Source organism: Erpetoichthys calabaricus, chromosome 2 (assembly GCF_900747795.2).
Source record: "Erpetoichthys calabaricus chromosome 2, fErpCal1.3, whole genome shotgun sequence".
Classification (NCBI taxonomy): domain Eukaryota; kingdom Metazoa; phylum Chordata; class Cladistia; order Polypteriformes; family Polypteridae; genus Erpetoichthys; species Erpetoichthys calabaricus.
Genome location: NC_041395.2, coordinates 205,439,230 through 205,466,776, shown reverse-complemented (window position 1 = coordinate 205,466,776; position 27,547 = coordinate 205,439,230). Strand labels below are relative to the sequence as shown.

At 35.8% G+C, this 27,547-nt stretch overlaps 1 protein-coding gene across 4 annotated transcripts in view; it reads right to left on the bottom strand.

Annotated features, from left to right (window-relative positions):
* The window catches only part of dis3l2 (DIS3 like 3'-5' exoribonuclease 2), a 612,176-nt gene that overhangs the window by 531,123 nt on the left and 53,506 nt on the right, over positions 1 to 27,547 (bottom strand). For all 4 annotated transcript variants that reach the window (XM_051922221.1, XM_051922220.1, XM_051922222.1 and 1 more), the window contains exon 5: positions 15,018 to 15,119. In XM_051922221.1, the coding sequence (XP_051778181.1) occupies positions 15,018 to 15,119 (102 nt within the window). The remainder of the gene's footprint in view (positions 1 to 15,017; positions 15,120 to 27,547) is intronic.

Below are 27,547 nucleotides of genomic sequence, written 5' to 3'. Positions count from 1 at the left end.
GCAAATTAATGATTCCATCCATTTGTTTTAAAATCAACAACATGTAAAATATATTTTAAAATAGCTAATAATCCAACATCCATCCATTTTCTAAGCCCACCTGGAAGGTTGATTTTAAACTTCTGTATTTCTCAAAGCAGATAAAATATGTCTACCAATGGAAAAATGCATTAATAATTTACAAAATGCAAACTAATACTGTACTGTCATTTTTAAGTGAGACTGCTAAAAACCAGATACAACTCCCCAGGAAAATTTTGCTTTTATTTTGAGCTGTAACATTTTTGTTATGTATCCATGAATCCACACCTACTTTGGACTAAACTTTGGCTCTAAACTCTTGAACATATTACAAAAAGAAAACCATGGTCACAATTAAATGCAAGAGAGAATACAGTAATCCCTCCTCCATCGCGGGGGTTGCATTCCAGAGCCACCCGCGAAATAAGAAAATCTGCGAAGTAGAAACCATATGTTTATATGGTTATTTTTATATTGTCATGCTTGGGTCACAGATTTGCGCAGAAACACAGGAGGTTGTAGAGAGACAGGAACGTTATTCAAACACTGCAAACAAACATTTGTCTCTTTTTCAAAAGTTTAAACTGTGCTCCATGACAAGACAGAGATGACAGTTCCATCTCACAATTAAAAGAATGCAAACATATCTTCCTCTTCAAAGGAGTGCGCATCAGGAGCAGATGTCAGAGAGATAGAGAAAAGCAAACAAATCAATAGGGCTGTTTGGCTTTTAAGTATGCGAAGCACCGCGACACAAAGCTGTTGAAGGCGGCAGCTCACACCCCCTCCGTCAGGAGCTGAGAAAGAGAGAGAGATAGAGAGAGACAGAGTTTGTTTTTCAATCAAAAATCAATACGTGCCCTTCGAGCTTTTAAGTATGCGAAGCACCGTGCAGCATGTCGTTTCAGGAAGCAGCTGCACAAAAGATAGCAACGTGAAGATAATCTTTCAGCATTTTTAGACGAGCGTCCGTATCGTCTAGGTGTGCGAACAGCCCCCCTGCTCAATCCCCCTATGTCAGGATCAGAGAAAGTCAGCGCAAGAGAGAGAGAAAAGTAAGCTGGGTAGCTTCTCAGCCATCTGCCAATAGCGTCCCTTGTATGAAATCAACTGGGCAAACCAACTGAGGAAGCATGTACCAGAAATTAAAAGACCCATTGTCCGCAGAAATCCGCGAACCAGCAAAAAATCCGCGATATATATTTAAATATGCTTACATATAAAATCCGCGATGGAGTGAAGCCGCGAAAGGCGAAGCGCGATATAGCGAGAGATCACTGTAATCATACACTGAACAAAAGTGTAGGAGATAAAATTATATACCACTTGACTGGTACATGAAGATGCTGGTGAGGGACTGCTACTACAGAATGTAGATGATTGAAGACACAGAATTTGTTTATTGCACATCAAAGATCAGATGATAAAGAAAAATGTATTTACAATATTGTCAAGATGGGAAGATTTTTATCTTCATAAAAAACTATGTTTATATAGAGGGCTACATATCTGAAGGCTGTGTTAGCTTAATTGAATTCAAACATTCAAAATATAATACTAGATGACAGATAATAAAAACATGCAACAAAATAAACAGGATTCTATTTGCCTAAAAGCCTTAAACATACATTCAAATGGAAACTAAAAAGGAAATTCTGCAAATGTAATGCTGTATGGTAGAGAATATGTTAGTAAAGTTATAAAAGAAGTATATGTGAACATATGCTTAAGGAAACTGAATTGATATGTATTTGCATCTATTTTGAGTGTATTCAGTGATTCCCACTACTGTATGAGCAAATACTTCAAGAAAAAATCTTGGAAGTTAGAAGTTGAAGCAAAAAAATAAATAAAAACTAAAAAAGCAATCCACAAGAGTAAAAGAAAAATGATTCATATAACAAAGAACAAACACTGAGGAACAATTGCCAAAAGATGATTTATGAAAGTAGAAATTTATTTGATAAAGATTCTATGTTATTATAATTGAGAACATAAAGCTGAAAAGTATCAGGCAACTTCTGTGCTTCTAAAAAAACAAAACAGTGATAAAACATGAATAATAAATACCAAGTCATTTGCATCACCCCGAATGGCTACGGTAAAAACATGATGTGTGCAGAGTTACTACAGGGAGAAGATGTTGGTTATTTTATGATGATAAAAAAAAAATTCAGACACCTGGGACCTCATGCATAACGCCGTGCGTAGAATTCGCACTATAACATGATGTAAGCACAAAAGCCGAAATGTGCTTACGCACAGAAAAATCCGTGTTCATCCGCTACATAAATCCCGCTCGGCATGGAAATAAACGCACGTGCTTGCTGTCCCGCCCCAGCTCCTCCCAGAATTACGCCTCTTTGAATATGCAAATCAATATAAATAGCCCTTAAGCCCAGCGTTCTGTTAAAAGGCAATGGCAAAAGTACGAGGAAAAATGGAAGAATTTCAGCGAATACCAAATGGAGGCAAAGAAAAACGTACTATTTGTTGGTTCAAAGTTATATAAGCAACAAAAGGAATTTGATCAAGTGACATAGCGTGTCGGAAATTCAGCGGGTTGGAAAATGGATGGATGGATGGATGTTTGAACAGGATATTCTTGATGGAAAATGCATGACTAACACAAAACTCCAATGAAAAAAATTAACACTCAGATACCAATAAGGGAGGCTGCTGCACCTAATCATAGCCCTCAAAGTTTTTCTTTCACTCCCAAAGTGAGCACTGACATCTTCCAGTAACAGTACAGAGTAAAAAAAAAAATTGTATCATTGCAAGCACTGAATTCAATGTTTTTGGTGCATACATTCAAATAAAAGTCAAAGTTTTTCTTTCTACAACTTGAAATTGCATCATGGTGACTATTACTGGAACAAACTCTAACTGTATCGCACAAAGCTTTTGGGTGCTCAAATACCCATTCAGGTCTTCATCAGTGGAGAACCTCCAGAGCAGGAGAGAGACCACCGTTGATCAAGAAGTCTCATTACACAGTTAATTTCCAGACAAGGTGATTTTTTTTAATTTAATCTGAACTATTATGAGGCTTACTTATGTATTTCTGAAACAAATCCCCTTAAACCAATTTGACATGTATATCCATATGCAAACATTGCGAGGAATCTGAATGCCTCTGTGACCTTTAGAGCTAAGCTGTTAGGAGATACAGCCTACCATATTCTGAAATTTCTTTTTTGAACACAATAAAAATCTTAATATATTGGCTTTTGCAACAAATTGTTTGATTATAATCCTAGCATATCAACAGAAAATAAAGTGAGAAACTAGCACTGGATCGAACACCGTGACACACATTTAAATACACTCACATACACCAAGTCAGTTTATAGTCACTGTCTATGTGAGTGGTCACAGAGTAAAACAACTTGAACACAAGGATCACTTGCAAGTTCCACAAAGAAGGGAATCAAATATGTGTTTATATGTATCACAGACCATCCTGCTTGTTTACCACTTAAGTCGCAAGTCACTTCCAATCCACATCTGAACATAAATTCATGTCATATTCTCCATTCAAACAGTGAACATCAACTGCATCAGCTAGTTAAAACAAACAGAAGTCCATATAGTCAATTAAAAGTTGGGGTTTTGACTGCCTTTGCTAATCCAGTAATAGGTTCACTTGTACTTGTGTAATGCAATCAAATTTAAAGTTCTGACGGAACACACGTCAACTGTTAATATTACCAAGTAATGGGGATTGTGCTGTTCATCAAAGTGGCTGAAGTCATTCACTTCAGTCTAATGAAGAGATTTGTATCACTGATTCACTAAAGATGCCATGTAAAAAGCCTAAATCAAATGCTATGGAGCTGTTAATACAAACAGCATATAGCTGAAGGAGTTATATAAGGCTAAGTGAACAAAATTTCAAAAAGTCAATGTAGGAGACTGGCAGACAATTACAATGAGGGAACAGGTATTGAATATGATATGAAAAAGCAGTATACCAGGGCAAGGAACCAGCTGAAATTAAGTAGTTTGAAAATAATTCCACTTCCTATCTGTGCACATTGATAATCAGCTGGGTTAATACATATTGATGGGCAATAAAAAAGTTGCTTCTTTTTTCCCCCCATTGCATAAGAAAAACCTACAAGAAATTACTTCTGTCAAAACCAGTTTTTCAAAATTGTGTCCCTTTTTTCCACAACAGATAAAATTGCTGCCTTTTTTAGGTTGAATTAAAAATTTCAAAGAATAATTGTCATTGTTACTTGTTATATTACATTACATTTATCAATGAACATTGATATACTACAATTATCCAGGAATTACAAATATGCTTAAGAATATACAATTTAACAAATCAGTTGATTTATACACTTTTCAGTTCACCAATATTGCTACTTACATTTTGTGAGAACCAATCCATTTATATTGCCACACCCCAATCAAATAATGTGCAAGCCTCACTTGTTTAACTTTCTGCCATTTGCATTTTGGGCAACCACAGTGTATGCATTAATTTAAGCAGTTTTAAACAAAACAGAGCAGTTTTGCTACACCCCACCTGATTATGGATGTTGAGAACAACTTTTGGATAAAATTAAGGAAATTAAGGAAAACCTTTATTATATCTACTAGTATATATCTGAAGGAGTATACTGTGTCAAGGACTCTGTAATCAAGAAATACAAAACCATAGCACAACCCCCTTCTAGGACCTTGTGATTAGAATTTGTAAAAATAAGTGTTTGCCCATTATAAAAACACTACTGCGTAATAGAACATTTTGAATGTAACAGTGTAGACATGGAATAGTTTCTTTATCAGAAAATTTTTTTTTGGAAAAGAAAAAAATAATCTCAGAACAAACATGATTTGTTGAAAATGAAATAGGGTGCATATTACTGGCTAGCCCGATTAATGGAGGGCTATAGTGATTACAGATATTGATGTAAATCCATGTTGTTTATCATGTTTCTTGCTTAAGCAGAACACTTGCTTAATATCAAAATTACTATTGCAGCTTTTAATACACAGGCATCCAATCTGCTTGTACAATTTTTTCATTCATTTAAATATATCTAGTTGTCAAGATTTTGAAGTTGTTTCTTTAATTTTAACTAGCACTTAACATTGAGGCACAGACAAATATTAGTAAACCTTTTACCATCTGCTATTCCATTTGCCCATTATATAGTAAATTTTTAAATTAAAATAGAAATATTTTAATAAATTGATGGACATAAAAGTTCTAGTCCATTATATTACATCAATTATATACTAATATGAACTTCTAAAACATGCCAAGATCTTGCCTGGAGAAGGGGCCCAAGTTGCCTCGAAAACTTGCATATTGTAATCTTTTTTGTTATTTAATAAAAATAACTGACTTCTATTTAAGAAAGAATTTAAAACGGTTGCCTGTTGCTCTTTGGAAATAATTTACAATATAATCCAACACACTACTATGTCTATTGTTCTTACTTGTAACCAAAAATCTAGCAATACTAATGCATATACTGTATGTGAAGGCTGCTGGCAAACTGTCCAAGAAAAAGAGGAAATACAACATTGAGAACACAACACAAGTTTAGTTAATGTATCTTCAAACTACCAGCATGACAAACAGCAAAAATGTGCAGAGTAAAAGATACAGTAAACATTTCAAATTGAAGGGTGCCATTTTAAAATCAAAAAACGGCACCCACACATATTGTCTCATACCTTTTATACAAACTTCACCTCATCTGGCAATGTCATACATTTCTTTTCGGTAAAATGAAACAAAAAAAAATAAATCAGGAATAGATGACTGAAATAATCACAGCAAGTCATAGATACCAGACATGTAACAAAAAAACAAAAAAAAAAACTGAATCAGCAGGACGCTACCAAGACAAAGGCGAGACTGGACTTTCGGGAAAGGCCAAAATAAGTAAGGCACTTCTGTTTATAGATCAACATGCCAAACAAAAGAAAGTGTATTTTTAGTTGTTTATTTATGTTCATAGTTAAGTGGCATATAATACCAGGAATTTAAAAGGAATGCTTTATTATTAAATCATTTTAATTTTGAGATCATGTGGTGGTGATAAAAGTTGTGAGAAAGTTATTTGGTCTATTACACTATTAGTAAAGTACATTCAAAAGAACAAGAGAAATGAATAATCTTTGCTGAAACAGATTGTGGTATTAGTTGTTAAATATGCTGCACAGGAAACTCAAACAGCTAGCCAAACTTAAGTTTAATGATTAAAGAGATCAAATACATTTTTTAAGAATTTTTATCAATTTGATAAATGCCATCATATTAATTAATTATAATAAGGCAACTACACATACATATTTCCAATTCTAATCAGATTCGACATCTCCTCCTCTATCCTCTGCTTTGATGACAATATTGAATAGGGAATAGCATACAGACAATAAGCACGGGAGAGGTAGGACAGGATTTTCATATGCCTTGGCTAACAAACACAGCATGGTTTACTGCCTTTCCAGTTCCTTCCACAGTTGAATAATACATGTATCAGTAGTAGAACAGGAACACTGTTTTAGCAGTGTTATAGGTTTCTGAAAAATTGACTTTTAAATTAATATGCATCTTTGCACCCCAAACAGTTATAATTTTGCCCAATTTCTTAAAGATTTATTTATTAATACAGTGAGCCTTACAAAATTCTATTTATTACTGAGTAACATCTCCTACCCTGAACTTATTTTTACTGTGATATATTCATTCCTAAGGGAGACTTAAAATTAATTTATAAAACTGACATTATTTTATGTTAGTAAGAAATCGTAAAATATTCACAAGTACTCCAGTTCTCGAGATGTTATTTTTCTAGGCAGTTGTGAAAATGGAGACTAAAAACCATTCCAAAGAAGTTAGATATTCAATAATACAAAAGAATAAATTAGCAAAGCTGGCCCTGAAAACTCTACAAAAACAAGCATCAACAAAGCATCACCAAAGTAGATTAAATTGTTCGGAAAATGGTTTATATTCTATACATTCAAGAGTAAAAAAAAGTGGTTGGCAACTGCTAATGGCAGCCTGGCAAGAGTTAATGTCGAGCTCTGGATGGCATTTCGGTTCATTTATCACTGAAATGACGATTCTCAGTATCAACAGATATCTCAGTATTACAGATAGGGCTAAGTATGTGGCCCTGAGGGATCCTAAATCTCATACCCACACTGTCACCTGTGGGGTCCCACAAGGATCAGTTCTTGGGCTGATCATTTTTAATATCTATATGCTACAGTGTTCTCCCTAGCGTCTTTTAGCCGGGCGCTCCACCTGGCTAATTTAGTTGAGCTCCCGGCTGTCATCTCGACTGATAAAATAAAAAAGTCTAGTGGAACCAGCCTGTCAGATATCAGAAAAAGGGCATCAGGAAGTGACGTCTCTGTTCTCAGTGTCAGTGCAGTCTGTGTAGTGCTGTTAAGTGTACAGCCGCTCTCTTCTTGTTCAGTACATAGCAAACCAATGTATATACGGTTGTTAGGTGTGTTCTGTGTGCAAAAATCCTTGTAGCACTCACTGTGGTTCCTGTTAAAGTGACTCCCTAAAGCCATTTTTATATTTGCTCATACTGAGGGTTTTGTAAAAGTGACCCCATCTGCCATTCTTATATTTGCTCATATTTGGACCTGCGTCCATATTGCATAAAGTGTGCAGAATCCCTTGCAGCACACACTGTGTCCTGAGCAAAAGTTTTGTCACTGAGCTGCTGGATGTCTTAGCTTCAGAAATAAAGTCTAACATATTGAAAAATATTCACGCTGAAATTTTTTTCAGTATTCTGTGTGATGAAACCTCAGACATATCAGTTGTAAAACAATTAATTACTTACATTAAATAGGTTTGCCAGGTCACTAAAGAGGTCAGAATTAATTTTGTATCAACTCGCAATATGACTGATGGCAAAGCGGAGACTATAACCAATAAAATGAGTGAGACTATGGACATTCTAGGCTTAGAAACTGCTAATCTGGTTGGACTAGGGTCAGATGGAGCGGCTGTTATGATTGGGAAACAGGTGTGGCAAAACTGCTTAAAGATAAAACATCTGGAGCCTCATGTATAAACTGTGCGTATGCACAGAAATGTTGCGTACGAACGTTTCCACACTCAAATCGTGATGTATAAAACCTAAACTTGGCGTAAAGCCACACACATTTCCATGGTACCTCATACCCTGGCGTATGCAATTTCTCTGCTCGGTTTTGCAGAATGGCGGCACCCAGCGTCAAAGCAGTGCTGCTGTTCCTGTGTGGTCATCCTCTTTCTTTCTTACATCCACATTCCTGACGCGGCTTTATAAATACACTGAAACAAACTGCATATTGTTTATTAGTGTAATGCACCTGCAGCAATATAATGGTCCAGGGAATAGCCATACTATTCCAAATACCATAACTGCTTTAGCATTGTTACTGTCACTGCACCTTCTTCTTCTTTCAGCTGCTCCCGTTAAGGGTTGCCACAGCAGATCATCTTTTTCCATATTACTCTCACTGCACCACTCAGAGTATTTATATCATTGTATCTGAGTGGGGAATCAGAGCAGCAGCTGATTGGAAAGAGAATTATCGGTATACAGCATGAAGCAGATGCTGCCTCAGCCATGGCAAAACGCTTCAAAGCCTTTCCTGTATCAAGTCGCTGTTCAGAAAAAGTTTCATCCCAAGAACTATAAACACACTCAATCAGTCCATCAAGTGCTCCTTGTAGAACTGTTTGTACTTATAAGTACAATTACCCCACTGTAAACTTGCACTACAGTTATAATATTGCACAACCTGAGCCACTTTATAAAGCGCGTATTTACATATGATGACGATATAATTTTTAAGATGAAATGCAGCAAAATATATTGATTATATTATACAGATAAAACTTTAACTTCATTTAAATAATCTGTATTGTTAATAATTAAACATGCGAGGACACGGTGCTGCAGCGCTAGCTAGTTCATGGATTGTTCCTGCATTGTGTTGTATTCTTGCTGGTGCTGACGCAACACTGGAAGGATAGATGGATAGAAAAATTAAACATGTACTACGAAAATATTTCAATGTTCCTTAAAAGTTTTGAAGAATCGGCATTCTAAGCTTACAGATGGCTTCATGTCTATTACAGAGCTGATTGTGTGGTGATTGGGTATTTGGAGAAAGAAAAGCAAGGACAGGAATTGGAGGTTAGTACGTTTGAAAGAGACAGTACTTCTGTAATAAATTATTTCATCGAAGGTCGTGCATGGCGCAGCAAGCCTCTTGCATGAGATATGAACAAGCACTGTGCCACCGTGTTCCCATGTTTAATAACATGCTTTCAATCCTATCATCATGAAAAAGATATCACGTATACATCTCAGTATTTTAATTATTCAGAGAGCTGTAATATCACGAATGCAATGGATTATGTGTCCTGTCAGAGAAAGAGAAAGCCTGTTTAAGAATCAGGTAGTGATTCACACACAGAGCACAAAGAAGATCAAATACAGAACAAAGCATTTAACGTGCTACTTTAGTTACGATGGGATTTGAGAAACTGGTAAATGAAACGATTTTAAGATGAACTTTACGATGTTCTACTTTAATGGCAAAATAAACTACGTGATTAAAGTGGAAATTTTGAGATTAAAGTTGACATTTCGTGCTTTTTTTCCCCCACTGTGTGCCTATTTTTTTTGTCTGTACCCTAATAAGCTTTCATATGACACTCAGACGGTGGGCTACGACTCGCCTTTTCACGGCGACTTTGATATGTGACTTCTTTTTTTATTTCGGGCACTGTGCGACTTTGTGAACTTGAGCTTTCGAGTTTCTCCGACACTGTCACTTGATCAACTTCCTTTTGTTGTTTATATCACTGTTTAAACCAACAAATAGTACGTTTTTCCTTTGCCTCCACTTGGTATTTGCTGAAATTTATATTTTCCCCCGCGCTTTTCCCATTGTCTTTTCACAGAAGGCTATTTATATTGATTTGCATATTCAAAGAGGCGTAATTCTTGGAGGAGTTGGGGCAGGACAAAAGGCGCGTGCACGTGCGTTACTTTTCACGCTGATTGGGATTTATGTAGCAGAAGAACGTGAAAGTTTGCGTACATACAGATTCCTGCATCTGGATTTTTCTGTGCGTACGCACATTCCCGCTTTTGTGCTTACGCCATGTTATAGTGTGAGTTCTACACATGGTGTTATACATGAGGCCCCTGGACTCTTGGTCAACTGCCACTGTGTAAACCACCGATTGGCCCTTGCAAGTGCCCAAGCAGCAGCTGCTGTACCTTATATAACAAAACTGAACGACATCATAAGGCAGCTGTTCTATTTCTTCCAAAATTCTTCAGTTAGGATGGCTGGTTTAACGGAAATACAAAATATTCTGAACATTCCCCAGATTAAGCTGAAAATGGCCAATGACACTAGATGACTGTTTCGTGACTTTGCAGTACAGTCACTACGACAGTGTATGATGAGTGTCATAGCTGTGCTGAAAAGAGAGGCCACTGAACAAAATGACATCACAGCTGAAGGATTAACCAGATGTATTAAAACATAGAATTTTGTTTCTGATGATGCTTTCAGACGTATTACCTTTGTTGTCCAACTTATCCAAGGCTTGGCAAAGGCAAGATGTCAATCTTACTGAAATTAAGCCAATTTTGCTTGCCACAAAATTGTCCATCATGGAGTTGAAAGACACGCCTGGGACATATTTTCAAAGCCTTCATCATTGTTTGGTATAAGAATTGTCAGATCTCTGCATTGTTTATACACAGAGTGATGTAATGTCATTCAAAACTGCAATATATGATAAATACCTAGAGACGGTTGTCAAGCACCTAGATGCAAGATTCCCTGACATGCCAATTACTTCCAGCTTTTCAAAAGTTTTAAATGCAGAAATACACGATTGAAGTGAGTCTGCTGAAATTCTTTTCTATCATTACTCCAAAAATGGTAGCCCTCCAATTTTAAAATTTGAAAGTAGTAGGCAAGAATGGACAGTTGCATCAAAAATGATCAGAAGGCAATCAATCATACTAAGACTTCAGTCCAAAACATATATTACTAAAAATGGCAACGACATCAGAGGTCAGAGTCGTTTCCAAATTTAGTCAAACTAGCTCATATTGGACTAGTGATCCCCGTGAGCACAGCTGAATGTGAAAGGGGGGTTTCTGTCCTTAAAAAGATCAAGACATGCTTGAGAAATCACATGAATCAAAGCACGCTAAATAATCTCATGCTGATCTCCTTGGAGGGCCCAGATCCTGGGGACTTTGATTATAGGAAAGCTGTAGACAACTAGGCCTATAGGAAGAAGAGAAGAATAAATATTTAACTGAAGACACCTTCTGCATATGCAAGTTGGCTTTGAAGAATATTTTTTTTTTAATTTTTCTTCATTAGGCTTCCCATACTTTTTTTTTCATTGTTTTCACTTTTCTTCCTGACAACGACAATACTTGTGCCTCTTGGTTTATGTCATAACAATTGTTATTTAAAATTTTTGTTAGGGTTGCAGGATCCTGAATCAGATACTTCTTAAATTTAATAAAAATATTCTGGCACAAGTGTCAAACCTTAAAAAAGGAAGTCATGTTGAGCATTGGAAAATAATGAGTAATAATTAACTAATAAAAATAGTGCACATTTAATTTTCCCCAGCAACAAATTTCCCCATCCTGCCCCACCCGGCTACATTTTCATGCCACCCAGCTAGAAAAAATTTCTGGGGAGAACACTGTGCTACCCCGGGTCACATCATCCGCAGGCATGGAATTTCACTCCAATTGCTATGCAAATGATATGTAGCTCTATGCGAGACTGGATTCGACCTCTTTTATACCTCCATCAACTCTTTCCTCCTGCTTGGATGAGACCGAGGCTTGGATGTCCAAGAACGTTCTTAAGATGAACAGCACCAAAACTGAAGCTCTTAATTGGTACAGAACCGTTCCCCCCCCCCCCAACAACTTCATTCCTCCGTAAATTGCATTTCCTTTTCTGGCCATTCCATTACTTTCTCCCCTTCTGTTATTAATTTGGGTGTCAAATTAGACTCCATCACCTATGTAAAATTGCATTCCTTCATCTTCGAAACATAGCCAAACTCCATCCCTGCCTTTCCCTTTGTGATGCTGAAAAGCTGGCTCATGCCTTTGTCTCCTCCAGGCTGGACTATTGTAATGCACTCCTCATCGGGACCCGCAGCAAGAGCCTTCAAAAGCTCCAACAATTCCAAAATTTTGCTGCAAGGATCCTAATGAGGGTGTGGAAATATGAACATATTTCACCAATACTTCAGTCACTTCACTGGCTCCCTATTCAACTCCGTATTGAATAAAAACTTTGTTTGCTCACTCATCAGTATATCCATGGAAATGCTCCACAATACCTTAAGGAACTTCTTATATTACAATCCACTACAAGAAACCTTCATTTTGCAAATACCTATCGCCTTCGCCCATCATGACCAAACTTCGTACAATGGGTGACCGAGCTTTTGCAGTTGCTGCTCCATGGCTCTGGAATGCCCTACCAGAGAACCTGAGAACACAGCAGATTGTGGGCTGTTTTAAAAAACAGTTAAAGACCTTTTTATTTAGGAAAGCATATTAACAAAATTGCCTCTAATTATTGTTTTCTCTTTGTTTTTATCTTGTTGTGTCTTTGTTTAAATTTTTTTTTTTATATAGAACTTTGAGGTTTACTACAAATGTAAAGTGCCTTATAAATAAAATTAATTATTATTATTATCTTTCCACGACATTTTAAATCGCTGGTAAAGGGGACACACAGTGGCAGCTTTGCACATGTCTATGAACCACAGGATTCCCATTTATTTAACTTTGTCAGAAGAAAATGACGGTTTTCATTTCAAGTCTTATTTCATGTTGCATATGGTGTCTCTGAAATAAATAAAAACATTTAAAAAAGCAACAAAACTATATTTAACTACACATTTAATTATTAATGCATACATGATTGTTTTCATTTATTTACTGACATTACTGGTTGATTTGTTTAGAACCTTTTTTTTATTATTTTATTTATTTATTTTGTAAAACTTGACTTGTGTATGGAATGTTATTTGATTTTAATAAAATCAATAAAATTTATATTAAAAAAAAAAAAACAGCACTTCAGTTGGTTATGGGAGTGTGACCTTCCCTTTTTCACTATTCTTGACTGGAATGTGATTTTTAAAAATATTGCTTGATCATCTAAGCACTTCAATCACCAACATACCCAATTTAAACATAAATTTGTACTCTGCTTATATTGAACTCCCCGCAGACACTTTGCTATGAGCTTTCTGGCTGATCTTTTGTGAGATTTCTTTGTTCCTCTAAGTCCCTATATAGCCTAAAAACCTCAAAAAACATTTTCTGGGAATGGCAACAGTTACGGATTTCAGATGTAATGTCTCAAAGTTTCTCTTATCTTTCCTGCAAAACCCCTTTCTTCCCTTCAATTTTTCTTATGTTGAACTTTTCTGTGTTCTCTGTTACTCTTTTTCAGCACAGGCTATTCCCTCTAGGCACAATTGCTGCTAAAGTGTTCCGGCTCAGAATCTTCTAGTTTACTATATTTTAATATATGCAAGCTTCCTTTTATAATCTTCTGTCATATGAAGTATACGGCACAGATAATTTGTGTGTCCTCAACTGGTCTATTGTCAAGTATCAAGTGTTATTTTAAATGAATAAGAATGGGCATAAGCAACCAAAATGTTAGTATTCAACTATTAATGTGTAAAATTTTTGCCTTCAAAATACATCACAGTGATGGGAAAAAAAAAAAAGGTTATCAGTACCATAATCAGTTACAAACATCTACAGGTACTGTATATGATGATCTTAAACCATAATTCACTAGAGTAAGATACAAACAAAATGTTTTGTTTGCTTATGCTTCTAAATTTCTTTAAAAAATGCAGTTGTTTAGTTTCTTGCTGCTAGCTAGCTATACATGTAGATTGGACACTGACAGCATGCCATGAAATCTTCAATTTCGTTGTTCCTTTGTAAAAGTGACAATGACAATAAAGATCCATCTATCTATCTATAATTTAACAATTCATTAATTCATAATTAATAAATCTTCAAATACATGGCATTATTTGAATATTGTTTTTCTTCAATTAACTAATACAAAAAGCACTTAAAATACCTAGCACTTTATGATGGTGTTCCATGTGCGTGACATCACTAAAATAAAGATGACTTGCATCGATAGTTGGTACATGCACATTAAAAGTAAATGCCACATCTCACGATGGTGGCACTGGACTCAATACATACAACATTTATACAAGTAACATATATCTGCTACATCCAAACATGGAAAACTACATTACAATCTAAAAGGGTCTCAAGACCCTTAACTTTAGAAAATCTTACTCTGGATAGGCCTAATTAATGGATCAGTTTAAGTGAAGAATGATGCAAAAACAAATAAGAGTTTGATTTAATTTTAAGCTGTTACAGGCAGCTAAGTCTGTGTTTTACCCACCTACATATAGCTGTACAGAAGGTAAATTAATATCGCCCCTATCTGGTTCCTATCAAAAGTGTGCCATCTTCCCTAAATTATAATTTGTACCTATGGAATTCTAAAAAGTTAATAAGATCATTTCATCGAGGTTTATACTGCCCCATGGTCAGCAATAATTGTTGGTCAGCTTAATACTGACTTACAAATTACCAGATGCCTGAGTAATGCTTTTTTCTCTCAAGGGACTGGTAAAAAGCACGGCATCCTAAATTCCTCAAAATGTATAACCATAAGAGATCTCAATTTGGCCCTAGGTCTTGTCATAATGTGCTGTTGAGTTGACCACCTATGCTGCTGCAAATAAACTGTTTCACATTAAACTTTATTGCTGTTCAACAAAGGATCAGTCACAGAATTTCCCTTGAAGGCACCTAAGATATATTTGAAGACTGGGGAGAAACATCAAGGACGGTTTCATGAAAGTTTTAGGTACATACCTTCCATTGCTCTCTGGGGAGAAGCATCACTACAACCACATCACCATTTAATGCTCTATTTCGAGCTAAAATCCCATCGATAAATATATCTCTAGAGCCATCCTGAAAACAAGGAGAAAGAAATTTTAAAACAACAAAAAATTTTTAACATCACTCTGGAGGAGCTTTTCACCCATTTGTTTTATACATATACAGAAAAATTTAAAGGATATAAAATGGCCACGAACAGACTTCTCCTTTTTGCCATTTTAGGCAATCTACATATTAACATAACTGTAACTTTAACGATGACATGTACCTTGCGTATTAGAAATAATGCAACATACAAACAGTAAAACTTATTATCCTCAAATAAAAGGACCTTGGGCTGGGAGATTTTTTTTAATTAAATTGTTTAATTTAGACTTGAGGTTTTAAGGAAATTTTTGTTTAAAAAAAAAAAAAAAAAAACAATTCATACAGTTAAACAAATAGTAAATGAATGCTAACAGAGGGGGGAATAATAAGTTACCAATCACCTCAGTTTGATCAGCTGCTTACATTTTTACAGTCAAAACATATTAATACAAAGATGAAGACAAACCATGCTTCTCTAATGAATGTGTTTGTTGCAAAGAAAAGCTGTAATTTTAACTTAGTTGTCTGCTAATGGTATGGATATTAAAACTCTAATGTTGAACAAACTAATGTAAAATGCAAAGTTTGTAAATTACAATAGTGGTTTAAAGTGGCAGTTCATCTAGTTTATCAGATATCAGAATACTTTTGAAGGAAGGCTCTGCTCTACTGGAGTGTCACTTTGGACGCCTGTAGTTGTCACAGAATAAAGAAGCTGGCTGGTGTGCTCTGCAAGATAGACTGCTTGTTTGGAGTGAAAAAGGACAAGAGAAAAAAAAAAGGATGATGAAAGAAAACTGACTGTAGCAGTAACGAAAGGTTTGTCTAAGTTATAGTGAAGAGCATACGGTAGTTCAAAAAAAGACAACATTGCAAATAAAAAATGAATGTCAGCTTTAGGTGTTGTGAAAGGAGTGCCGAGGCCACATGAAGGAGGAATAAGGGCTGAAAATGTAAAAACAAATTACCAAAAAAAAAAATGTACAAAAGTGTCGGCACATAAAGTTTTAATGTTGCACCTTTCCTAATTGTCAAAAACTATACATATACAGTATGAGGACACAGTTTACAATTTTCAGTTTGCAAGCATGGACTGTTAATTCATTCATTTATATAATGCACAAGGATAGTTGAAAGTGATTTTGTTGTTAAAATACTTAAAATCAATCATGAATCATCCATAAATTAAAAAAGGAGGTTTTATGTTTTTCTCCGTATTACCCATCCCAAGTCATTTCATATTCATCTAGTATGTACAAAGCTTTTATATTTAAATTTAAATGTTTGCTGCTTTTAAGCAAGCTGCTTAGCAGACCGACAGTTCTTAGTGTAAGAAAACACTGCATAACATTAGTGGTGAATATCCTAAGTAAACAGTTTATTTAAAGAAAACTTCATTATCAACTTTCCTCAAGTGCTTTACTTTCTCACCTTATAGTTTTGAATCCTTCTGTCATAGCTACTCATTTCCATTTGTTTTCTTTAGTCTTCCCTGATAATTTGTACAATTTACTTAATGAATTGCTCTACTAGTTCTTCTGTGAACTATCTAATGCCTCACTTCTTGTTGGGCAAAGGCATAAACTACATTTTAAGGCATTGACTCCCACTGCATTATACACATTAAACAGAAAATCTTCAATTTGTATAGCACAAAGATGGAGATGGCAGAGTGGTGGCTCCATGGAAAAGGAGCATGCAGTGATATCTATAAGGCTGCCAGTTCAAAACCCATTACTGCCAAAAGGGATCCTACTCCATTGGGCCGTTGAGGAAAGCCCTTAACCTGAAAAGTGATCCAGGGACACTGTGCAATGGTTAACCCTACACTCTGACCAAAAGCACCACACCTCCCCCCCAAAAGTCCATGCGAAAGGACAATTTCCCCTCGAAGATTAAAAAAGTACATCAAATCAAAAAATCAAAGATATGCAACTTTCCTGATACTGTGGCATGAAAAAGTTTGAGGACCTTTGCTTAAAATGTCTGTTACTGTGAATAGTTAAGTGAGCATAAGATGAACTGATCATCAAAGCGTATAAAGCAAAAGATGACATTTAATATGTTAAGCAAGATTACATTTTTATTTCCATCATCCACAGGTACAAAATACCAAAAAATTCAAAAGGGCCTGAAGCAAATGTTTGGGCACACAACATGGTCAGTACTTAGTAACACCCTCGTTGGCAAGTATCACTGCTTACACATGCTTTTTGTAGCCATCTAAGAGTCTCTCAATTCTTACTTGGGGTATTTCTGCCCATTCGTCCTTGCAAAACATTTCTAATTCTGAAAGATTCTTGGGCAGTTTGTATGCCCTGCTCTTTTGAGATCTATCCACAGATTTCCAATAATGTTTATGTCGGGGGCCATGGCAAAACTGTCAGCTCATGCCTCTTGAGGTATTCCATTGTAGAATATTGACTCATTGTGTCCAAAAAGTTCTATTTTGACTTCATCTGTCCACACAGGTTGCACCAGGTTTGTTTAAATGTTCATTTGCAAACTTCACGTGCTGAATTTTGTGGCAAGGATGGAAGAAAGGTATTCTTCTACTGAATCTACCATGATGGTCATATTTGTTCCGGTGTCATTGCACAGTAGCAAAGTGCACCACCACTCTTTTTCAGTCAAACAGGGTTTTTTATTTGCCTTTCTAGCAATCCAGTTCTTTCCGAAAGTTTTCTTGGTCTTCCAGACCTCAATTTGACCATTTCTTAATAACATTACGAACGGAGATAACAACTACCTGAAAACGCTTTGTAGCCTTCTCCTGTTTTGAAAGCAATTATTTTATTTTTCAGAGTCCTAGGCAGCTGCTTAAAGGAGCGCATGGCTGCTGATTGTAGGGACAAGGTCTGAAGTCAAAAAATTTATACAGCTTTGCAATTTGCATTACCTGGGGTTTCCTAATGATGACTGTGAACAAGCCATTGCCCTGCCAAGTTAATTACAGTCTGAGACCTTGGTAAAAGTTATCCGAGATCTCCAATATCTTGGGGTGCCCACACTTTTGCATGGTACTCCTTTCCTTTTTTTTACTGTACAATTGTACAAAACAAAAATACACTAATCTTGCATAACATGTTGAAAAGAAATGCGTCATCTTTAACTTCATGCCTTTTGGTGATCAGTACATCTTCTGCTCACTTATTATTCACAGTAACAGACGTTTTAAACAAGAGAGCCCAAACCTTTGCATGCCACTGTACGTCGTCATTATCACTTAACATGTCAGCTCTGTGCCTACCTATCCCTTAGGTTATATGGTTTGTTCAAATCTAGCACCTAAGAATTAGGGCAGTATAATACAGTTTATTGAGCAATTGTTTAAAATTGTTTTCACAGCTAAAATCGCTTCATGTCAAGTCAACTGGCTTTATTGTCATACCTGCCATACACAGTATTGCAGCATACAGGCATGAAATAACATTCCCCAGGACAGCAGTACAACATAAACACAGAACAAGTGCAAGACAGGGAAAGAACTATACTATAAATAAACAAATAATAAGTAAGTGAATAAACAGTAATAAGTTGAAATAGGTTTTTAATTAGTAGTTGTAGTTAGTAATTCTTAAATAGCAGTTGGAGTTTAAAGTACATGATGGTTATTTTCCAAAGACTTACAGTCATGTAAATATTTCCTTCATTTGCTTGAAGTGCACTGAATACGATTCCGTTCTACAATCAGATTTATAATCTTGCTTTCATGTAACACTGTATGAAATTTAACTGCTTAAACAAACCTAAACAACTACAGTTGGTTTCTGTAAGCCATTCCCAAAACCAATAACATGAAAAGGGTTTTCCTCCATTTAGCAAAAAGCTCCAGATCGCTTGAAGTTGAATTAAATATTACCTGACAAATATGGCATTTGTCAAAGTTTCTTTTTCTGCCAAACAAAAGAAAAATAAGTTGTGGAATTTAACCTGCCATTTCAGGCACATTGCCCAGTTAGCCTGCATTAATGCAGCATATTACATAAACTTTCCCCCCTTAATGAATGGTATTATGTAAAGCCTTTACACAGTCACTTTATTTTGACCCAATATTTTTCTCTTTATACCCTTTCAAACACAGGTATATATTAAAATTTCCTGAATGAGATTTTTTATAATGCACAATGTAATGAAGTTGCCTATGTCAAAGGCCTGTTTAAAAAATATCATTCATCACTAATAATAGCCCACCGTTAAACAATCAGATTCGAGGTCACTAACTTGGGACACAAGTCAAATAAAATGACTGTCCTTTCCTCTCACAACTCTAAAAACTCTAATAAACCCTGATAGTTATATAAACTGTAGCCAGAACAGGTAAATTCAGCCTAAATTATTTCACACATTATGTAGTAGATATTTATTTCATCTACTGCTGCATTCACATGTTATTGAAGTATTAGGAACTACAAGTTCTGATGTAGGGCGGCACGGTGGCGCAGGTTCACTTCCCAAGTCCTCCCTGCGTGGAGTTTGCATGTTCTCCCTGTGTCTGTGTGGGTTTCCTCCGGGCGCTCCGGTTTCCTCCCACAGTCCAAAGACATGCAGGTTAGGTGGATTGGCGATTCTAAATTGGCCCTAATGTGTGCTTGGTGTGTGGGTGTGTTTGTGTGTGTCCTGCGGTGGGTTGGCACCCTGCCCGGGATTGGTTCCTGCCTTGTGCCCTGTGTTGGTTGGGATTGGCTCCAGCAGACCCCCATGACCCTGTGCTCGGATTCAGCGGGTTGGAAAATGGATGGATGGATGGAAGTTCTGATGTTTCACATTCCCACTTAAATTTCTTGCTGGACTCAGAGAAACACGGGTTCGCTAATGATCTGTTACTGAAACTAAGCAACTACATATTTTACGTGGGAAACAAAAAGAGCAAACTAAACACATTAAGCGTGTATCACTTAGCTCAAAATGTGCTTAGGCACAAAAATGGCATTTCTCGCTTACCAGATTATATTTTTTATTTTATAAAGCTGAATAAGTTGAAAGGTCAGCATTACGGTACAAACTGGAGAATTTTGGTAGTTTTGTTTTCCCCAAGTTGTCCAACCAAGTTCGTAGCACATACACATGGAATTTGAGAATTTGAGCCTGTATTTACTGCCTGTCCATAGCGCATGAATGCATCATAATTGTATTTTTTTTTAAAATGCAATAGTGATGTGGGATCCAATAAAATTAAAGAAATTATAAAATATGAGATTACAAATATCATATAACTTCTTAGCATTCAGGTTTAAGCTTACTGTACAAGGAAGCATATCAAATGTTTGTACCTTCTTGACACCAAATTGTGGGTTGAAAAATGATGTAGGTATAAAATTCTGTACAAAGTATTTCTGTACACTACCTATATTTATAAGATAACTTCTTTCAAAACATTTGTTATTGTTAGGGGACAATAGACAGTTCAGAATTATAGAACAGAGTACATAACACATACATAGCCGGAAGGCCAGATCTTGTTTGGCAGAAAGTCCATCCAGTATAAAAAATGCTGCCACATTTTGATAACTAGGAGAAACTCCTAAACACAGAAACATAATAATATGGGAACTAACCTATTTCATGATATTATTAGACTGTCAACATACTGATAAAACACACAACCCATTTTCTTTGTGAAACAAAATGAGCTCAAAACCGAGTGCAGTGAAAGTTATGTGCAGATTAACATGTAACTGATCTTTGCTCCAAAGATGATGTGCAGCCCTGCTCTGCTGTATACAACAGTCAGCCAACCATTTTAATTTGTAAATCATCTATTTGTATTACTAATTGCCTTACCTAAATACTTGGGATGTTAAAGCAATAGTCACAGAAACAGCTACAAAAGAGGAGCTAAACCTGGCATGCCATTTACTTTCATAATGGACTGTTACATTTCAATATAGCTATAAACATGCATTAATCTACAACAGCAATAAAACATAGACAAGTATGGATATAATGTCTAAAAGAAAGAACCAAAAATGAAAACTTAACCACAATCATCATTTACACTTAAGCAAGAAGCCATATATCTTTTGCTTTATCCTCTTAATTTCACATTCAACCAGTCATTTTTGGCACATCTTCTGTTTGTTTTCCTGTGAAATTCAGCTTTTTACGCTTTTTAATTTCCTCCCAATTTATAATAATCCCATCAATTATCAATTAAATTGCAAGTTACAATATTATCCACTAGGCCACAAACTTTACATTATACAGATTTCATTTTTATTTTATGAGATTAAAAATGCCTAGCCCACTTCCAAACACTCTGCATTGACAAAGCATTCAAAAGTGCAACAGAGATCCCAGTCATAAACAGATGCATGGGTGGAAGTATACAAATTGCTCCTTTTTGATGCTTGTCATATGCATGAGTTAAATGAATCAAAAATACTGGCAGCTCAAATAAATTATCTTAATGTTAAATATGAAAATACTAAACTGCTTTCAAGAAGCTGAACAAAGGCGGAAGCCTTAGTTTTATATTAGTTATTACAATTAATCAAACAAGGAATTATTTGAATTTAGAAAGAAGAAAAATGTAACTGGAAAACTGGCTGAAAAATCAGCTGTTCTGAGATGAGTACCAAATGATGTCAATATAGTTTAAATATAATGCTCATACTTGATAGTGTGAAGCAGTTTGTTTATATTTAGCACAGAGTACACATAATATATCAAAACAGTAAAAGAAGTACTAGTGCTTGCCACAGTGAACACATAATTGGACATCACCACTTAACAGGGCAGGTACTTTGATGTCACTTTAGAATAGCAACATTTCACTTTGTCTTTCCTCTCACCCTCTGCATTACTTTTGGGAAGCTTATATTAAGCTCACAAATATTTTATTTCAATCTTTCATTTCTTCTGCTCAGTTTTTGGTTTGCTTCATGTGCATCGTGCAAGTTTCATGTTTATTGTACAGCACAGAAAATGCATAGTCTATAAACCGTTTTGCATTTTTATGTCACTCCAGTAAATCAGCCTTTGTCTGATCTCAAAACTGACAAACATTTACTTTCATGTTATTTTTAATAATTCTTGCCTGAACTATTAAAACTGCAATTGTTAAAAACAGAACAAATGTAAATTGCTGTTGTGCTGCGGAAGTTAGCTAAGACATATTTATCCCCATCTTTTCTTTGTTTAAATGTTTGCATGAGAAAACAGCAGTACACTTGAATTTTAAATTTATGTAGAAGTAAACAGTAAAGCACAATATAAAAATATCATAAAAGCTGCCAGAAACTGTCCGATCAAAAAAAAAAAAAAAATTATAATATTTTTTAGCCCCTACTGCTGTTTATTGCTCCACCCAGAGATGTTTGTATCACCAACATGAATTATCAAATATTTACACCTATGTTTACTTAATGTAGGTTTATTAAATTATTTTATTTAAATTGACTCCTCTGTCTGTTTATGTTTGTCTGGGTCAAATCTTGCAACTGATTTTAAACTCACTTTTGGCAAAACAAATTTCTTCAAATTTTGCATACGTGTTCAGTATCGATGACAATAATCCGTCAAAACCAATGCAATTATGTAACAAATTTCGCCATAATCAATAGTTATGCGATTCCAATTCACACACACACACACACACACACACACACACAACAATGACACAGATAGAATATAGTAAAATATAGGAGCATACAAGTGAGAGATGCAATGGATTGCCCCCACTTGCCTCTTCCAGTGAGCGGAGTGGGTAAATGTGTACCGACTTTACTTGTTTACTCTTGAGAAGGAGTAACCTTGATGATAATGGTGAGGAACTACTGGCGTAAGTTTACAATTCTGTCGTCAATATTTCCCCCCCCCCCCCCCCGCAGCAAACGAGCGCTAAATCCATAAGACCCGGAACAGAAAAATAGAGACCAAAATATAATCAATTTTAGTATTCAAATAATTCTGTAAAGATATATTTTGTAATAGTTTTAAAGAGGCTTCCTGTTCATGAAAAATGATTAAAGAAAAATCATTTGCAAAATACTCAAAAACTAAAAAGTAAAAAATAAAATACATTAAAAAAAATTAAATAAAAAATTTTTATTTACTTTAGTTAAAAATGTACTAAAAAGTAAAAAAAATATATGTTTTTCTTTAACCACAATTTTTGTGATTATATGTGACTACACAAAATCGTGGGGTGCACATAGATTAATTAATTCAATCAATTAATAACATTAGGAGTCCAGTGATGATGATAAATGGAAAAAAAAAACATACACAAAATAAAGATCTATCAACAACCACCTAATGGCAGTCTATTTGGTACAACCACCAAATGACAATATTAGAAAGAGTTTCTTGGATTCATTTAACTCATCCATATGACAAGCACTGAAAAAGAGCAATTTGCAGACCCACATTTAACATTGGGATCTCTGTAGCACTTTTTAAATTCTATGGAAATGTAGTGTGTTTGGTAGTGGGCTAGGCATTTTCAATCCCTTAAAATTAAAAGGAAATCTGTAAAAAAAAAAAAAAAAAAAAAAAGGTTGCAAATCTTGAAGCCCACCTTTATATACAGGGTGGACATTTACTGTACTTGATTCTTTTCACAGCAATGTTTATTTGTACAGTAAAACCTTGGATTGCGAGTAACTTGGTCTGTAAGTGTTTTGCAAGACAAGGAAAAATTTTAATAAATTTTACCTTGATAAACGAGCAATTTCTTGCAATACGAGTGGTACGTATACACTTTGTCTGCAGTGTCAAGTGATCACAACTGGTTCTTCTCTCTCACTGCAGGATTGTGGGTAATCGTCTCCCATGCTTGGTCTCAGTTGGCGTGCCTCATTCGTATAGTAAACATCCGTACGAGCGTATACTGTTTAGTATAGCATTGTGACTGTGTGTGTGTGTGCTTAAAGCATTTTTTTATTTTGTGTCCAAATGTAGTGAATGTTCTTTAGTAACTGTAATGCAACAAAAAAAATTTGTAGAAAAGGAGGCAAGGAGGCAAAAGCAACTGTCCTTGGATAGGCTCCTTGTTAAAGTTGTAAAAAAAGAAAAAGATTTCAGTAAGCCAACAGATAGCAGTGATTCAGTTATAGTGAAAGTCGTCCGACACAATAACCCTCTTCCTCCTCTCCTCTCTCTGGTCTCCCTCACACTAGCCACGATTCTTTTCAAAGGTAAAGTGCAGGTTAATTTATTTTATGTATTTTTACTTTATATTTTGTATTAATCATTTTAATATGAATATTTTTGGGTTGTGGAATGAATCATCCAAGTTTCTATTATTTCTTATGAGGAAATTTTCTTTGATATATGAGTGCTTTGGATTACAAGCACGTTTCTGGAATGATTATGCTTGCAAACCAAGGCACCACACCACTGTCAGTGTAATGATTTGTTGAAAATGAGTACATAAGCACTATTCTACCATAATATAAACATAATCAGCATATTGGGAGAGAATATTTCAGTAAATAGACACATTTTAAAAGATTATGTCACGTTAATGTGTGGTCTTTATCCAATGTACACAAAAATATTTCAGATAGACCATTAATATTTTCAAATGCTTTCTTAACTAATTTAGACCCCACCAATTACTTTCTCTGTTAAACCAATCATCATTATGATTTTCAAGGTTATTCCAAGGTGGAACATGTCCTTTACAGCAAGATTATTACAGTTAACGAAAAAAAAAAAAAACTGATACTATTATTACAAAAAAACATTTTCATAAACTGAAACAAAATAACAAAACCAAACTGAAAAACTAAAACTAAACTAAACTATTAAAGTAGCTGGAAAGACTAACTGAAATAAAATTATAATTAAAAATATTTTTAGTTTTCATTTTTGAATGAATATTCTTGCCATTTAGTCTTTAACCCTTGTAATTTAACGCTAAAACAGAAAGTCATCCACCACAAGCCACCTGCATATATTCATCCAGTGAACGGCAGCTGGTGAAGGAGTGCGGGTGTTCATACAGGATTTGCGGTGACACAGCGAGCTGAATGCGGGCACGTAAAGCATGTGAAATAGAAAGCGAATTACACGCCACTTTTCTTTGCACTTGTTGTATATCAAGAAGTAATTCAAACGGCTGAAATCAGAAATGTGCTGGTCACCAAAACCTTTACCATATGGACATAAAAATTATGAGTGAGTAACGTTTTCAGTTTATTTCTCAGGTGACTGCTTTTTGTTGACAGTAATTCACCTGCCACTTTGCACAAGGAGAAATCATTTTTACTTTCTGGTATACAAAGTATAGTAATCATGGAAAAAAATTCGACCTCGACATTTGGATGAATCTTGACGTTCTAGACCTCCCGGAATCCAAAAATACAGTTTTTTTGGAATTATTTGTGTGTGTGTGTGTGTGTGTGTGTGTGTGTGTGTGTGTATAAAAAGTATAACTAAAAAACACAACGAGATGAATAAAATTCAGCATGTGTTTGTTACCCCAAAATTGTAGATCTGTATTAACTTTTGGGCCAAATCCATCACCTGGAAATGGTATGTTACCTGAACACATACTCGATTTTTTTTTTTTTATTATTATTCATGCAGCTGCAGAGTCCGATTTATTCAACTTTACTTTTATAATAATCGTCCAATGTATTATTAATTGGATTTGATTTGTTGTTGATGGTTCTTTAATGTACATAATATAAAAATATAATCATTGTCTTGTGGTTTACTCCTCAAATATCCACCCCCATAGCTGAGTATACGAGAAAGTCTAGGGGAGACCACTCCCAGTTTTTGAAAATAAAAACGACACTGATCAAGAGACTGACTAGGTCATCATACAAGATCAGCATATTGTTACTGACCAATCACTTTGCTTTAAAAACATCGTTTAACAACAAAGCGATAAAAACTTTGTAAAATTCCTGAGTTGCCATCCATCCATCCATCCATCCTCTTCCGCTTATCCGAGGTCGGGTCGCGGGGGCAGCAGCTTGAGCAGAGATGCCCAGACTTCCCTCTCCCCGGCCACTTCTTCTAGCTCTTCCGGGAGAATCCCAAGGCGTTCCCAGGTCAGCCGAGAGACATAGTCCCTCCAGCATGTCCTGGGTCTTCCCCGGGGCCTCCTCCCGGTTAGACGTGCCCGGAACACCTCACCAGGGAGGAGTCCAGGAGGCATCCTGATTAGATGCCCGAGCCACCTCATCTGACTCCTCTCGATGCGGAGGAGCAGCGGCTCTACTCTGAGCCCCTCCCGGATGACTGAGCTTCTCACCCTATCTTTAAGGGAAAGCCCAGACACCCTGCGGAGGAAACTCATTTCAGCCGCCTTGTATTTGCGATCTCGTTCTTTCGGTTACTACCCATAGCTCATGACCATAGGTGAGGGTAGGAACATAGATAGACTGGTAAATTAAGAGCTTCGACTTGTGGCTCAGCTCCTTTTTCACTACGACAGATCGATGCAGAGCCCGCATTACCGCAGATGCCGCACCGATCCGCCTGTCGATCTCACGCTCCATTCTTCTCTCACTCGTGAATAAGACCCCAAGATACTTGAATCACAAGGATCACAACATATGGAGGTTCTGCAGGAGATCAGTATTGTGGAGGAGGTTGTCTCTTAAAGTGAGATAAAGGAAGTGTTTGCAATGTGGGAAAAAGTTTTTAACTTTAAAGAAAAGAAACACCCTGAAAAAGTTACAACTGTTCGTGCAGCAGCGCTTTTATTTAATGGCACTTGTCTAACACTTGACTTTATTGAAAAGAAACACCAGTTGCAACTGATCGTGCAGCGGTGCTATTTAATGACACTTGCCTAACAATTGACTTTATTGATAAGAAACACCAGTAGCAACTGATCGTGCAGTGGCGCTATTTAATGACACTTGCCTAACACTTGACTTTATTGATAAGAAACACCAGTTGCAATTGATCGTGCAGCGGCGCTATTTAATGACACTTGCCTAACACTTGACTTTATTGATAAGAAACACCAGTTACAACTGTTCATGCAGCGGCGCTATTTAATGACACTTGCCTAACACATGACTTTATTGAAAAGAAACACCAGTTGCAACTGATCGTGCAGCGGTGCTATTTAATGACACTTGTATAACTCATTTCAGAAACATTCTAAAGGGGAGGACTAAACAAAGCTCCTTGGACAGGTTTCTATTGAAACGCCTTGAGAATGAAAGTGATGAAAGTGGGGCAAAAAGAGAAAAACTAGTGAAGAAGAAAATTAAGTTAAGCAAAAGTGAAGTGAAAGAAAAAAAAAAAACACATTACAATACAAAAATCAGCTTCACCAACATCTGTTTATTTCTTTAGATTCTCTTTTATGTATTAGGTTTTATTTTGTTTGTATACAATATTTGTTCATTATAAATACATTTTTCTTATGTTGAAAACATTTAACAAAAAATTGGGGTGGTTTTTTGGGGGCTGGCACAAATTAATCTCATTTCAATTAA